General features: G+C 38.2%; 1 protein-coding gene across 1 annotated transcript in view; it reads left to right on the top strand.

The window, feature by feature from the left end:
- The window catches only part of PPP2R5A (protein phosphatase 2, regulatory subunit B', alpha), a 26,832-nt gene that overhangs the window by 9,429 nt on the left and 2,002 nt on the right, over positions 1 to 15,401 (top strand). The window contains exons 3-10 of the mRNA XM_008936249.1: positions 3,120 to 3,212; positions 5,156 to 5,286; positions 5,495 to 5,554; positions 6,778 to 6,886; positions 9,162 to 9,215; positions 13,188 to 13,238; positions 14,237 to 14,356; positions 14,436 to 14,563. Coding sequence (XP_008934497.1) covers positions 3,120 to 3,212; positions 5,156 to 5,286; positions 5,495 to 5,554; positions 6,778 to 6,886; positions 9,162 to 9,215; positions 13,188 to 13,238; positions 14,237 to 14,356; positions 14,436 to 14,563 — 746 coding nt within the window. The remainder of the gene's footprint in view (positions 1 to 3,119; positions 3,213 to 5,155; positions 5,287 to 5,494; positions 5,555 to 6,777; positions 6,887 to 9,161; positions 9,216 to 13,187; positions 13,239 to 14,236; positions 14,357 to 14,435; positions 14,564 to 15,401) is intronic.

Below are 15,401 nucleotides of genomic sequence, written 5' to 3'. Positions count from 1 at the left end.
GGGTTATCCCCCTTGCCCCCCCTGCCATAACCCATAATAAGCATACCTGCTTTATAAACCTCCCAGAGTTAGAACCTTTGTTTCTGCACGTCAGAAACCATAATTGTCCTTCCTCCCTCCTGCTGCCCTTCAGGGAAACCAAAACATGCAAATTTAGTCGTCACTAGTACAAGATGCTCTGTCCCATGACAATATATATATATACTGTCTGTATCGTCCTGGAATATCCTAGGATTTCATCTGCAGCTTTTGTGGCTTTGTTGTGTAGATGAATCTTAGTCCTTCTATGGTTAATGCTTTCTCAGCTTAAAGGCTTGTCAATACTTAGCAGATTTTTTTTTTTTTTTTTTTGATATCTTACTGTGACTTTGCAATCCTTGAGTTTCACCCTGTATTTATTACTGCAGGCTTCAGGATTAACTTTTCCTTTCTTACTGATAACCTGCTATACTTTTTTTTTTCCCCTGGTGGTAGCCTCCAATATTGTGGGATTGCCTAAGCAGTTACCACACTTGACCATTCTTTGTTGTAGTCACTGACAAAAATACATAATATGGGAATTTATTACAGAAATATTTAACGAAATTTAATTCCAAAATTAATCCCTTTGATTAATTAATTAGCTGTGCTAATAAACTCCCTTCAGCTATATGTTTCCCATTTCAATACAAACTACTCATGAATCTATCTGCTTTCTAGCTTGAAAAAGATCAGTAGAATCATAGACTGTTTTGAGTTGGAAGGGACCTTTAAGGATCATCTAGTCCAACCCCCCTGCAGTGAGCAGGGCCATTTTTAACTACATCAGGTTGCTCAGAGCCCTGTTCAGCCTGAACTTGAATGTTTCCAGGGATGGGGCATCTGTCATCTCTCTGGGCAACCTGTGCTAGTGTTTTGCCACCCTCATTGTAAAAAAACTTGTTCCTTATATCTAGTCTGAGTCTACCCTCTTTTAGTTAAAAACCATTACCCTTTGTCCTTTCACTACAGGCCCTGCTAAAAAGTCTGTCTCCCCTTACAAAGGATCCCCTTACAAGGGGATCTTATAAACCCCCTTTAGCTACTGAAGGGCTTCAAAAAGGTATCCCTGGAGTCTTCTCTTCTCCAGGCAGAACAACCCCAACTCTCTCTGCCTTTATTCATAGCAGAGGTATTCCAGCCCTCTAATTTTTGTGGCCCTCCTATAGGCCTGCTCCAGCAGGCTTGTGTTCTTCTTGTGCTGAGGACTCTAGAGCTGGACATAGTGTCCAGGTGGGATATCACCAGAGTGGAGCAGTGGAATTGCCTCCATTGACCTGCTAGTCATGTTTTCTTTTGATGCAGTCCAGGATCTCTTTGGACTTCTGGGCTGTGAGTGCACATTGCTGGCTGTCCAACTTTTCATCCACCAGTACCCCCAAATCCTTCTCCACAGAGCTACTCTCAATCACATCATCCCCCAGTGTGTATTGATACCAGGGCTTGCCTGACCCAGGCTCAGGACCTTGCACTTGGCCTTGTTAAACCTCATGAGGTTCATACGGGCCCACTTCTCAAGCTTCTCCAGGTCCCTCAGGCGTGTCAGTCACCCTGCTCAACTCCTGCAGATTGCTGAGGATGCACTCAATCCCACTGCCTGTCACTGAAGATACTAAACAACCATGGCTGATCTCTAAGGCAGAGGATGGAGCATGATAATATCTAAAATGATATTATTGGAGTGGCTGTTACCAAGCTTTGAAAAATTCTGTCCTGTGTTGTCTGTTTAGCAACTGTGTGTTACTCTGTCTATATGCGAGAAGACAAATTAAGGGTGTACAGGGAAGCTTGGGGTTCAGTACAGTTCTGATACATGAAATTTGTGGCAGTGTCAGCTGCTGATGTGAAAAGCTCTGGTTACAATCTGTTGGCGGAATAAAAAAGTGAAAGGGGACTTGTGTTTCTGAGCTTCTGCTTTACAGCTGCAGCACACCCTCCTCGAGGTGGTGTGTAACTGTCATCTCAAATGTTCTAGATAAAAAGTACTTCTTGTCAAGCACTTTTCTCAAGTGAACTTTGTAATTATAACTACGAATTACTCATGTGTTGGCTTTCAGTTTAAGAAGCAGTCATGGTGTTAATAGTTGAATTATGTGCCTGTGGGTATGACCACAGCTCTCTGTGGGTTTTACATAAAAGTCCAGTCAGCGATGTCTTTATGTATCTAAATTGCTTTTTAGTATTATTGCTCATGAGGGTTTTTTTAACTAACATGGAGTTAAGAAATAGGCAGTGAGAAAATGAGTAGTCTTGAATGTATTTAAATGTAAGACACCTTTCAGCTCTGTTCTGTCTTTGTTAAGAGATGCCTTGTATGTGTTTTCTAAACCTGCCATTATTATGGAAGTACAGTGGTTTGTGCCTTGGACTTCTGAGGAACCCCAGAATATGGGAGTTTTGCTCTGCCTTCTTCCTACCTCCTCTCTGCTACCTCAGGCCCTTGATAGCTCTAGTTCCTGTCTGTCTTTTCCATCTGTAGGCGTTGTGGGATCATAGCAAATGAGGACCCGAACTCAGTATGAATAACATGCTACTGAATATAAAAGATTATGAAGATAAATCTGCAGGGGATCCTGTTTGAATTGAGTGTCCAGGATATAGAAACCTGAGGCTTCTGCATATTCATTCACCTTTTTAATATGACTTTCCATTTTTGGAATTTGCAACTGAAGCATAGTTTCAGAAACACTCAGCATATTTTTCTTAATCTGTTTAAGGAATTATGTGATGTTAGAGCACTTACTTATCAGCACTGAGGGTAAAATTGTTTGGCAACTGATTTCTACATAATGAATTCTTAATATAGTGGGAAATGTGAATATGGGTAATACTTAGAGCTTATTCTTCATCTAATAGTGATATTTTCAGTAGATTATTTATTAAGCTTTGACTTTTCTGGGAATTTGTATTCTTGATACTTAGAGTAACTCCCAGTAAATTCCAGCAGAGGCCATGATTAAACAGTGCTGTGTTAGGTGTTGGTTTCCTTTTGTGCAGTATAGGCATGTGGATAGAACCACTGACTTTGTGGTGGTGTTGGGGTTGAGATCTGTGTTATGGTGTACTTACTAACTTTAGAATTTTCCTTTCAATGTTTATAGCTGGTGTATGAATTCTTCCTGAGGTTTTTGGAGAGCCCAGATTTTCAGCCTAGCATTGCAAAGCGATATATTGACCAGAAATTTGTACAGCAGGTAAGTGGAGAGTTTTCCCACCCTCAGATATAAAGATCAGCTCTCAAGCTTAATTTATCAGGTAACTGTACAGTTAAGGAGAATACTAAAGCTTTTTTGTTGGCACATGGTTCAATTTTAGTTGTTTCAGCAGTGGTTTCTGCCAAACACTCAATAAACAGCACATTGTCCTGCACAGTCTATAGCAGTTAGTAACTTCAGAAACACTTTTGTTTTCAGATATCAGCCTCAGTGCTTTGCAATGCAAGATATTTCTAATTTGTCGATGCAAGCTGCAGTTTTAATGATTTTTAACTTCCAGTCAAATCAACAATGTGCTAATTAAATTTTTATAGTGCTTTTATGTTTCATAGATTTCTCATGGGACAACTTTCAGCAAGCTTTTTTCTTGTAAAAAGGTTACAAACATATTCTACATAATGTGTTCCAGCATCTGCTAACTAATGACTAGATGTCATTCTCTTTACTGTAGCATGTTAACCACAGAAAGAAAATCAAATAAAGTACACAGGAACATCATGCTTCATCATGCAAAGTAACTATAAACAGGAAAGCAAAGAGAAATTTCTTATTAAATATAAATTCTAAAGGAATGGGGCTGTAGAAAGCTCTAACAGGTTAACTTGGTGGGTTTTTTTATTTTATCATGTCAAAATAGTTTCTTGTCAAGAAAAAGCTTAGTGTCTGAAGAGTGAGTCCTGGTGAGCCATCGCAGTTCAGCAATGGAAAGTAAAATCACAGATGGAGATGCTCCTTCCCCAGCTTCAGTGTCTGCATTTAATTTCCACTTGTTTGGTTTTACTGCTCTTGTTTATAGGTGTTTCCTTCTTCTCTGTTTTATTTGACTTTCCAACAAATTTTAGGCCTGAAGCTGCTGCTGAACTATTTTGGCCTTGGATATCCAATTTACTGATTGACCTTTGGTTCTTATGAGCCATGTTGTGGAGTTTCAGTTTGTGACATTTCACTTGGTTTTTCTCTAGAGTGAAGGAAAGACAATGCAATTAATAGCTGTCTATGTATGGGGGGAAAAAAAGTGGAGTAGTGATCCTGAGAAATTCCTTCTAAATATAAATATTAAATGAGCCTGAACAAAGTTCCTGAACAGCTGTTTCCAGTCCCTTATGATGCCTGATGTAGACATACCTAAGCTCACAGAATTGGACTGAGCAGGGGGGCAGCAGTGACTGCTTGAGCTAAGTTACAAACTTGCTTAGTGCAGGTAGCAGTTCTGAATATGCTCTTACTTGGACATGCAGGAAAAGAAAATAACTAAAATAATGATCTGTGATGGGACTGGAATAGCTTTTGATGTCTTCAAGCAAGTATGGTCTTTTCTGTATCCTTGGAAAACTTCCTGCAAGAAATAAAAAGTGTGAAATATCTTGTTAGTTTATTGCAGTATTTAGTCTGTTCAGCAGAGAATCATTTAATAATTACATGTGTTATGCTTCTTTTATGATCCACTCCGTATTAAATCCTTAATTGTGAAATTTCTTATATAGGAATGCTTTTCCTTAACCTTCAAGACACAAGTAGCTTTTAGACATGGGCAGTACAGGATTTTAATTACAAAACTGTAAATACCTGACAAAGATTTGATTTATTCTGATTTCCTAAAGACCCAAGTATAAGCCACTTACCTATCTATGGTTTGATAATCTCATTCTTTCAGTTTCATTTTAATTTTGTTATTGTGATAGTTGTTGGAATGGCTTTGATGTCTTTTGTATACAGACTTTTGAAGGGTATTAAGCTGCTGGGTTTAGTTTTTAAGAAATACTCAGCTTTATTAATCTAATTTTGAAAATGTAACAAATTTTTGGTTAAACTGATTCTCATTTTTCTAATGTAAACTTGCAAATTAAAGCTAAAACTCAAATCAATTACATAACAGAATTTTAAGTATTTCTAAGTAATACACTTCAATTTAATTTTTCAAGCTGTTGGAGCTCTTTGACAGTGAAGACCCACGAGAACGTGATTTCCTAAAGACAGTTCTGCATCGAATCTATGGGAAATTCCTCGGTTTAAGGGCGTTCATCAGGAAGCAGATTAACAACATCTTCCTCAGGTAGGCTCTGTGTGTGAGAGAGACTGGGTTAAGGAACACTTTATCTTGCCTTCATGGTCTGGATCTGCAGTGATTTACTCTTCAAATAAAAGACCTGGTTTTGGTCTGTGATCTGGCTTTCAAATAGTTGAAGCTTATTAAGGGTGTTTTCCTCTGGAGTCCTTGATCCTCTCTTTTGACTCTTGGTGGCTGTCTTCTTTCATAACAGGTTTATATATGAAACAGAGCACTTCAATGGTGTTGCTGAACTTCTGGAGATATTAGGAAGGTAAGTTTGATCTGACAGAAAAAATACAAATGTTACTGGGGGTTTTTGCTTCAGCTTTCTTCTTTTGGGAATGGATGAGGGAAAGAATTATTAGAGTAATGAGTGATGAAGTGTACTCACTGATACAATCTAATACTGTCTGGGTTACCATGTGAATATCAAATTAGGATATAGAGTATAATCTCTTTTGGTGCAGGTTTTAAAGATGACTGGCAAAATATTTCTTTAAGTGTCCTGGTTTGTCAGGAGTATCTATTCTTGTTTGTCTTCTACCTGATAGATGACTTCTTTCGTTCAGAAAAAGAATGTTAACTTTTGCCCTCATGCTGAATGAAATGCTTTAGTCTTCGTAAGGCTGGCTTTCTATAATTTGCATTCATTTAATTTGCTTTAACTCCTAGAGTTTTGTTTTGGTGGTGGTTTTTTCATTATTTCACTGATGTAATTTTTAACTTTGAAATTTTCTGAGGTAATATTTTATTTTTTTTCCAAAACAGTCATATATATTTTACAGTAGAAAACTTTATAAATATTACTGGTCTAACTGAAAATTCAAATATTGTGGAACTATTGTGGAACAAATTTTCATAAAAATCAAATGATCAGATGAAAGGGATACCATTATTTTCTCAGATTTATCTAAAATGTAAGGGGCCAGGGGGGGAACCCCAACCACTTCCTGAAGGACTTTTGTCTGCTCTGTCTCATCAAATCCTAAAAACAAGATTACTGAATCAGTGAGACAAATTTTTAACTTTGTTTTTTGGAGGGAAGGCTTTTTCAACAATCTCAAAACAAATGTTCAAGCTGCATTATTAAAATATTTCAAACTTGTATGCCATCCGTTTTCTTTTCTCTGCAAGTTGCTAGTGATTGTGGGTGAAATGGATCACTTTCCTGATGCACCTGTCTAAGCCTTACAATTAGTAAGACTTCTTGTATATGATCTTACTTAATGGAGGTCATGATGAAAATACTTAAGTTCTGATCAGTATTATTTGACTTACACTATGGTTCTTTGGTAGGCTTACCCAGAGTCTAAACTTGCATGATACCAACACTTCAAAGGTTGTGCGTACGTGTAGAGCTATTGCATGGCTTCAAAGTAATCAGATTTAGAAACAGAAACAGAAATCAAGTGTCTCTTGAATTTACAGAAATTATTTACTTGTGAGGAATAATATTTTTCAATAAAAATAAATCCTGCTTATTCATGTTTTCAGTATTATCAATGGTTTTGCACTGCCACTGAAAGCAGAACACAAACAGTTCCTTATGAAAGTTCTGATTCCCATGCATACTGCAAAGGGATTAGCTTTGTTTCATGCACAGGTAAGCTTCTGCCTATTTTTAAGAGTGATTTTTTTTTTGTATTTGCATTTGAAATTAATGAAACTTAAAGCAGTATGTTTTATAATATCAATATTCCAAAATATTTGCAAATTCAGTCGCTGGTTTTTTTTAAAGATCTTACAAATCTTATGTCTAAATGTGAATTTTGATATAATATTTTACAAATATTACAAGTGAAAGAACATAAGGCAAGTCAATGTCAGGTCAGCTGGAGTGGAAAGCTTTTTTGCTTGCTAGTCTTGTCACACTTTAAGCCTCATTAATCCCAGGACCTTGTGCTGTTACCACTTCCTTTATGAAACCTAAATGCTGTGTATAAAGGAACCTTGAGTATGACCAGGTACTGATTTCAGAAGTGATTTTAATTTCTAAAACCATACCAGTGATGGGGGTGGTGAGAAGAATGTTGGAGGTAAATGGCAGAAGTGGCTCGTATCTCTATAGATCCACTAGAAGTTATGTAGATCCATGACATGCTGTCAGAATGCCACAGTTCTGCATTTGACTTGAATTCCTAAAATCCTGAGTGTTTATACAGAGTGTATTTGAGGAGCATTGTGTATCCTTGCCAGGCATAAGGCACTTGAGTACTGAATACATTTGATGGAAACTTGCAAGTAATTCTGCTCTGGCTAAGTAGAAAATGGCTTTGTTAACTTAGCTCACTAAAATAGCTCCTTAGAGACTACAGATACAAGGAAATTACTTTCTAATTAAAGTGAAATCATTATGACTATATAATCTACAATTGGGATCAAGTCAACAGCTCAGTTAATTCCTAATTCTCATATAAAGTTTAATTCAATGATTTGTCATTTGTAGCTTCTTAATTCAGCTGTACTCTGTGCTACCTCTGTACCTGCAGCATTTGGTTTACTGGCCAGGCTGCTCATCTGTTCCTTCATAAACCACTGGTTCCCTGTGGGGTTTCAGCACTGTGTCTGGGTCCTGTCACCCCGGGGGTGTGAAGCAGCATTACATCTGTGTTACACTCAGCAGTGGCCTGGTTCTGTTGTTGCTACAGTGCAAGCCTAGCGTACACTTCAAAGTTCAAAGCCTTAAAGCAGAGTGAAGCTTGTCTGTGTGTTTGAACAATAAAGATTTACTATACAATTTATACAGTGGGATGTTATGAGATTAATGTATGACATTTATTTTTTGATTCTACACCTATACATCCTTAGCCTAAGGGTAAAAGAAAATAGACCTGCTGTAACTGCAGGATTGTAATTATCTGCTTTGGGGTAACGTTACCATTCTCTTTTTTTTTTGGTTTTTTTGTTTTTTTTTTTTTTTTTTTTTTTGTGGTTTGTTTGTTTTTTTTTAAATGCTTGAATTCAAACCTCCTAAATACTGCAATGTACTTGTAATACATGAAAATAATTCATCTTTGCTTTGTATTGTGAGATGAAAAATACTGTGACTTCTTAAAATGAGTCTTAACAGAATCTAGGGTTGTAACTATTTTAGTAATAGGGTTACTATGTGGTTTCTGTACTGGGCACAGGCATGGTTGTTCAAACACTTTACTGTGTATTAGTAATTAAATTATAAGTAATTACAGAAGATATAATATTGCACTTTGCCCTGACAAGACCCCTGGACACACATCACATCACACTGGGAGAGCGTGCTGGTGACTTAATCTCCTTATGCTTCCTCTGCCTCCTGTGCACTCCCACAGGCACTTGTGGCTGTGGCCAGGAACAGGAGACACAGCTGACCAGGAGCTGCCTGGTCTCCTGTGGCCACATGACATGTTCCTGTGATTTCACCTGTAACCAAATCGATGAGTGTTGTGTGCTGTAGATATCTAGGGTTTCAGTAGTGTCTGCTCTATCAAACCTGGTTTAAAACTTTGGGTTTTTAATGAAAGTATTGCTTTTTTTACCCCAATATAGGTATTTGAAAACAATAGCTTTGTAATGCTAATACAAGAATCAATGTTGAGAAAAACCTGCTTGGATACTGGTTCTGAGTTAGGGAAATAAGCTTAAAAGTCATTTTCTTCTAGGATGAAAAAAGATCAAGATTTTTGCTATGCAGGGTGTTTTTGTAATATAGAGCAGGCCTGTACATCTTGCTGCTGTAAATGCCATTTTCTTTAGTTAGGAAGAGTTTTAAATGTCCATGTAGAGGTGTTTCTGGTTGGGTTTTTGCTTGCCTCCCAGTCTGAAGTGCTTCAATTACAGCTTGTACTAGTTATGTTAAGCTGCAGTGTCTGTTAAAATAATCATATGACTTTGCATTCTAGCTTGCCTATTGTGTTGTACAGTTCCTGGAAAAAGATACAACTTTAACAGAGCCTGTAAGTGTTTCTCAGTTCAATGTTTTTCTGGTTTTAATGTCAGCTAATGTTTCAGTGTAACTTCTTACAATTGTATAGCTGTGCTATCTGGGTTCATAGGCATGGGGTTTTGTTGTTTGGGGTTTTGTTGTTTGGGGTTTTTTCCACAAACGGAGAAATATTTTTAAATCTAGAACACTTGTTAAGAAAATTCTGGGTTTGAAAGGGAAGTTATCTCTTAACCTGTGACCAAGATGGAGCATAAGCTTAAATAAAAATTTGAACTACTGATACCATGCACATTAATCACATGAGAAAGTATTGTACAAGTGTATTCCCTCCTGGTTGAAACTAAAATGTCAATAGTTTTGATGCTGATGGTTTGTGCCACTGCATAAAGCTGAAATATTTTAGGGAATAAACAGTCCTGAAATAAAAGTTGGAAAGAAGAATAAGACTTTATTTAGACAGAACTCTGAAATTCCAAATGCAATGTTAGTTCTCTCTCTTCAGTTACTGGGGTGCCTCTTGGCAGTTGTAGTGCAGGTGCTTCAGGCTTCAGTGGCTCTTGCCAGACTGAGTCTCCTATGATACATATTGACAGCTCAGCTAAAAAGGGGTTTGCAGCACTTCATGCAAGGGCTTTGGCCACGGCCACAAAGGAGAATGCAGGCTCAGGGCAGCACAGCAGCTCATGGGGACACAGGCTGATGTCACACCAGCTAGAACAGAATGACTAGCTGCATGGTCAGAAATCTTTCTGTTAGGGGTTTGTTGCTATTTAGATACTTTATCCCTGTTTATGACAGAAGAGTGAAGAGCTTATGCAAAATCTACGTTTTTCTATAAAGAAAAAAAGATAAGCAGCTTTGTGGAAACAACGTGGATCTTCACTGGTCTTTCAGTGGCAGCTGCTTTCTGCACCGCCACTGAAGTTGTTCTGTAGGTAGTGAAAGGTGCTTGGTCTGGATGTCTATAACTTGGCCTTGTCTGCCTGAAGCATCTTATTTCTCCCTGGACTGCAGTGTTGCCAGCTATGCTAGTCCCTAAACTTACTTGGTTTCCTAGAGGAAACAACTGTGTATGCCTTGTTCCTCAAGCCAAACAATGAAACAATCCAGGCTGTTCTGTTGAAGTTGACATGTGAGCAGAAAATGTATATAGTACTACATAAAAACCCATGAGATTGAGTGAAGTGCCAATACAACAAAGTCAGAACTTCCTGATACAAACTTACAGAACTGTGATTCAGGATCTAAGCTCAAACTTGAAGTGAAAACTGCAGGGCTTTTGAAGTAGGAGTGCCATACTGCAATTCTGAGACTTCACATGGACCATGGTACTTGCAGTTCTGGTTGCATCTTAATTAGTAAAGATGAATGCAGAATGGAGAAGATTCAAGAACTCACTGCAGAGTCACTGCCCGTGCTTGCTTTGGCCATTACTCTGAGTGTATAGTAAAATTGACTTAATAAAGGAGTAAAAGTTAGATGATAAAAAGCAAAGCTTTAAGAAACTTTCTGAAATGATTGAAAAGCTAATGTTAAAATTTGGGGCAACTGATGAGATAGCATTTGATTTTTCTTTTCTTACTTTAGGCCAAGTAATATTTTAAGAACTCCATCAGAAGCCTGTCTTCATGAGTTATTTTTCTGGCAGGAATTGTCCCTCAGGGTCAGTTCAGAGGACATTCAATCGGAGCTCTCGTAACTAGGATAGTCTGCCTTAGGTCAGCCCTGATGTGTGCAGAGCTGACAAGAGCAGTGTGTTCCCTAGCCCTGGGAGCACAGTGGTCCTGACATTGAGCACATCAGGCTAAACACGCGAGTCCTTCTATGTAGGGGAAGTTTTCTAGCAGGTGCCTACTGTTGAAAGTTACTCTTATGGGAATTGTGTAGAATATTGGCCTTAAAGAGTTTTGTGTAGTAAGAGCAGCAAGATTTCAGACCTGCATTCATATTGAGTATTTCTTTGACTAAAATTTTTGAACATAAATGTGCATGTACTAACCTTTTAATATGAAAACGTAGTTAAGCTGGAAACTGATTCTCTCTCTGAGGAGAGGGGCATAAGTGTCACGTGGAGGTCTGGACTGTCTTACTGGGAACGTGTCATGTCTTTATTGAGTTGAGAATGAGTCTCTGGACTGAAGTGTACTCAAGAGTTTTATTGTAACAAACGCTGGAAACTGAACTCTTCCAGCTAACTCAGTTTTATGCTTTCAAGACCAGTAAATTCATGCTCCAGTTAGGGGTGTGTGGTGGGTTCTCACAGCTGTTCTTTGGCTTGTCTGAATTTTTTTGTCTTACTTGCATTGGTGTGGGGGATGGGAAAGGTGTTGGCAGAATGAGCTGTTACTACATCTGTAAAGACTCGAGTTTGTCCTTTAAAAATACAAAATCTCCAAGTATATAACTTGAGTCATTCATTTACAAGCTAATACACAGAAAACAATCCTTGATTTAAAGTGTATTTACATAGACTACTGTATGAATCTAGAGAAACAAATATTAATTTGTGTAAAGCTGACTCCTTGAGAGTGGGGAGAAGCAAGTGAACAAAGGACTGCCAGATCAGGTATTTGCAGTGAAATTTTTCTTGCCCCAAACACACCCTGCTGACTGCCCCAGCTCTTCTGCTCTGCCCATGGAGGCAGCAAGGAGTCTGGGTCAGAATGAGCTGAGCAGTTCAGGCAGGTAGCAAAGTCATGTGTGGGCTGGCCCAGGCCACCTGCTCCTTCATCAGGTGTCAGAAGCTGGCATTGGTATTTCAGTTGTCTGCCTGTGAGACAGCTAGGTAGAGCTGTGTGGTCAAGGCTCCATGAGGAATCTGTTCTTCCCTTGAAGTTTCTTAGTTTCTGTGAGTTTCAGCATTGGGCCAGCTGCCCAGCTGCCCAAGGTTTCTGTTTGCTCAGTGTCATTGAAGTGATGTTCAGTTTGGTAGTAGCAGGGTATGTGAGTATCCTAGGATAAAGACTTGTGGGCACTTAAAATCATACTAGGTTTTTCTTTGAAAGTCACTTTTGATAGTACATGTAGTTGTGAATAAAACACCCATCTGGGAACTTGAGGGGGGGGAACCAACATGGCAAAACCCAAACATGGAAGGTGTTCAAATAGTCGAGTAAGTTTGAGTTGAATATGATCAATTGGATGCTCTTGTGTCATAAAAGCAGAAGTCCCTTCTTCAGAATGACAGCCTGGAAGACTCTGAGAATGTTTTTGCCTTTGAAACATAGTTGCAGCTTCTCTTTTTCTTTTAGCTAATATTAATTTTGTACGTAGATGCTATGTCAGATATTAGTATTTAGGAAGCAGGCCTCCAGTTTCTGTCTGTTGTGAATTCCCCCCGTTGCTGCTGCAGACTGTACTTTCTGAGTTTCCCAAAGGTTTTTCCCACTCTTGTGTAAGACAGCTTCCAGTGTAGATACCAGAATATATTTTCTCTGTGAACTTACATCCTTTCTGTTTAGTTTCCAGTCTCTAACATTTCAAGTTCTAGAATTAAAAAAAAAGGAAGGTGTGGAGGCTACAGCTCCTCTGTAAAGCCCTGTTTGTGCAGTCAGCATGTACAACTGGCTCTTGGGCTTCAAACCCAGATGCCAAGACAGGTGTTCCCCAAAACATGGATGAATAAAAGATAAAAAACATTCTGGGCAGTCTAGCTCCAGAAAAGTTAACTTCATTTTGTGATGCTTTGATGCTGTCAGCATCCAATTGATTAATGCATGTACTGGGATGGGAGCAGAGTGTGAATGGATAATCAAAGGCTTATGGTGAAGTGGTAAGGGTCTAAATTACCCAGATAACCTCAACAAGATAAATAAGTGAGACAGAACAGTATTTATTTTCAGTGGAACCACATTGAGCTGTATTCAGTTTTCATTGAACCTCTAGATGAGGAAAAGTAAACTAATACTTCTTTAAAAATTATTTTATCAAATATGTAATAGAAACTTGTTTTACATTTAACTAGTTTGTGTTTTTAATATAGGTAATCAGAGGACTGCTCAAATTTTGGCCAAAAACTTGCAGTCAGAAAGAGGTTGGTTTTGTCTTTTGTTTCTGTTGTCTGCTGTGATGTGGCAAATGTAGTGTGGCAGGTTCATGCACCTACCTTGTCTCTCCTGTGCTTTTCCAGAGATCCTGCAGAAAACTTGCAGTTCTTGAAGCTTCTTGAAGTGCTCATCCTTGTCATGCAACTCAATGCAATTGTTTAGTATGTCTGTTCTTACTCTGGTTTCACTGTGTTAAAGCTGTATTAAAATTGCCTTCTAATTAAAATGTTGTCTAGAGAAACAATTCTTTTGAGGTGAGAAGTATTTTGGTAGACACAAGACCAGGTTGGAGATGATCATCTGCAATGTGGCACAGACTTAGCATTTGAGATGCAGTCTGGTAAAGCATACATACATGGGGTTTCTGTAGTGTGAAGATAACTTTACATGGTTTTGGGAATCTTTTTTTCTGGTTTCTACTCTGTAGTTAAAATGAGTTTAAAAGTCAGGGGTATGACTTATGACACCAGATCCCACCCCAAACAGGCTCTTTACAAGCGGGGCCCCCTAACACTGTTGTCCCTGTCTGTGTGAATGGTGTTAAATTTTTCTGTGCCACCTACCTGATGTTCTGCTGGTTCTAATTTAAAACAGGAATTAACTGTTTATCACTTCAGAAACTCCTCTGGAGATCTCAGATCATGGTAATCTCTGCAGCCATTCTTGAAGAAGTAAAATGCTCTAGTGTTTTTTTTTAACTGGGGGGGGAACACAAGCCCCATATTCTGCAGAAGCAGCTCTGTGAAGTGTTTAGAGCAATTACATGAAAGAAGAAATCCAAGATGAGAGCAGTAACCTGGTAGCTGAAGCGGATGATTGACTCCTTTCAGGCTGCAGAAAGTCCGTGGCTGTCTAATGCACTGTGATGACATAGAGTGCACTTTGCAGGATTCATGAGTGATGCATAAACTGTATTTTCTTTCTCATTGCAGTGGTGATATAAAACATTCTCATACTTTTTGATATATTTCTCTTCTACAAACAGGTAATGTTTTTAGGTGAAATTGAAGAAATCTTAGATGTAATAGAACCGACACAATTCAAAAAAATAGAAGAGCCTTTATTTAAGCAAATATCCAAGTGTGTGTCAAGCTCACATTTTCAGGTAAAAAAAAAAATATTAAAAACCCAAAACTTGTAGTAATTTTATTATGTGGCTGTTGACCCCTAACTTTGTATTTCAGGTTGCAGAAAGAGCTTTGTATTTCTGGAATAATGAATATATTCTCAGCCTGATTGAGGAGAACATTGATAAAATTCTACCAATCATGTTTGGCAGTTTATACAAGATCTCCAAAGAACACTGGAATCCGTATGTAGTGTCTAACTTTATCTGTAGTACCATAAAATAAATTGTCTGCTACTTCAGGTTTTGATTTTAAGGTTGTAAATGTGACTTGATTTTTACTCAAATTGGATGAAATTGATGAGATTATGGCTGCTAAACAGATGTCATGTTCATGTTTTCACTGTTATATGCTGTTACATGCTGTTACAATGGAGACCTGGAATGTTTTAAAGAGGATGAGGAAATGGCATCACAATCTTCATGCTATAGTCACATCTGATCTTGTGTGTTAGTTAAAAATTGTTTTAATCTAAATAGTATTCATTTGCATTTTTAAGGGATGCTTCTGCTACGTTTATGCCTTGCTGTAATTTACTACTGCAGATGAAGAGAATTCTCTTGTTGTCTCCATAAGTAGTTACTGTTGCCCAGTGAGATAAGAAGGAGAAAAGATCCTCTTGGAGAAGAGTGGTGCCTGCTGCCATAAACCATCGTAGGAATGAGAAATGAGCAAAATGACATTTTGTTATATTTAATACCCCAAGTTCAATATTAGCACTTTATTTCATGTTTGAAAGAAGCAGTAATTATGTTGAAATACTAAAAAGCAAAGTTTGGTGTGTGCAGCACCCTGAACTGAGTTGCAAGCCAATTTGCAAAATGTAAAGCTCCTACAGGGTAAATCAGGAGCCTCCCACAACTCTGAAGTAAATCAGATGTCCTGTTGCAGGCCCTTAGAGGCTCTGAAATTATTCTGAGTTTATCTAGGTGGTGCATCTAGTTGCAAATGCATCAGTTGAGACTGAATATAAACTCTGGAGAACTAGTTCATGTAGCATTAATAGTACCTGGGACCTCAACA

Source organism: Merops nubicus, unplaced genomic scaffold (assembly GCF_000691845.1).
Source record: "Merops nubicus isolate BGI_N331 unplaced genomic scaffold, ASM69184v1 scaffold22612, whole genome shotgun sequence".
NCBI classification, from domain to species: Eukaryota; Metazoa; Chordata; class Aves; order Coraciiformes; family Meropidae; genus Merops; species Merops nubicus.
This window is presented reverse-complemented; position numbering and strand designations above follow the sequence as displayed.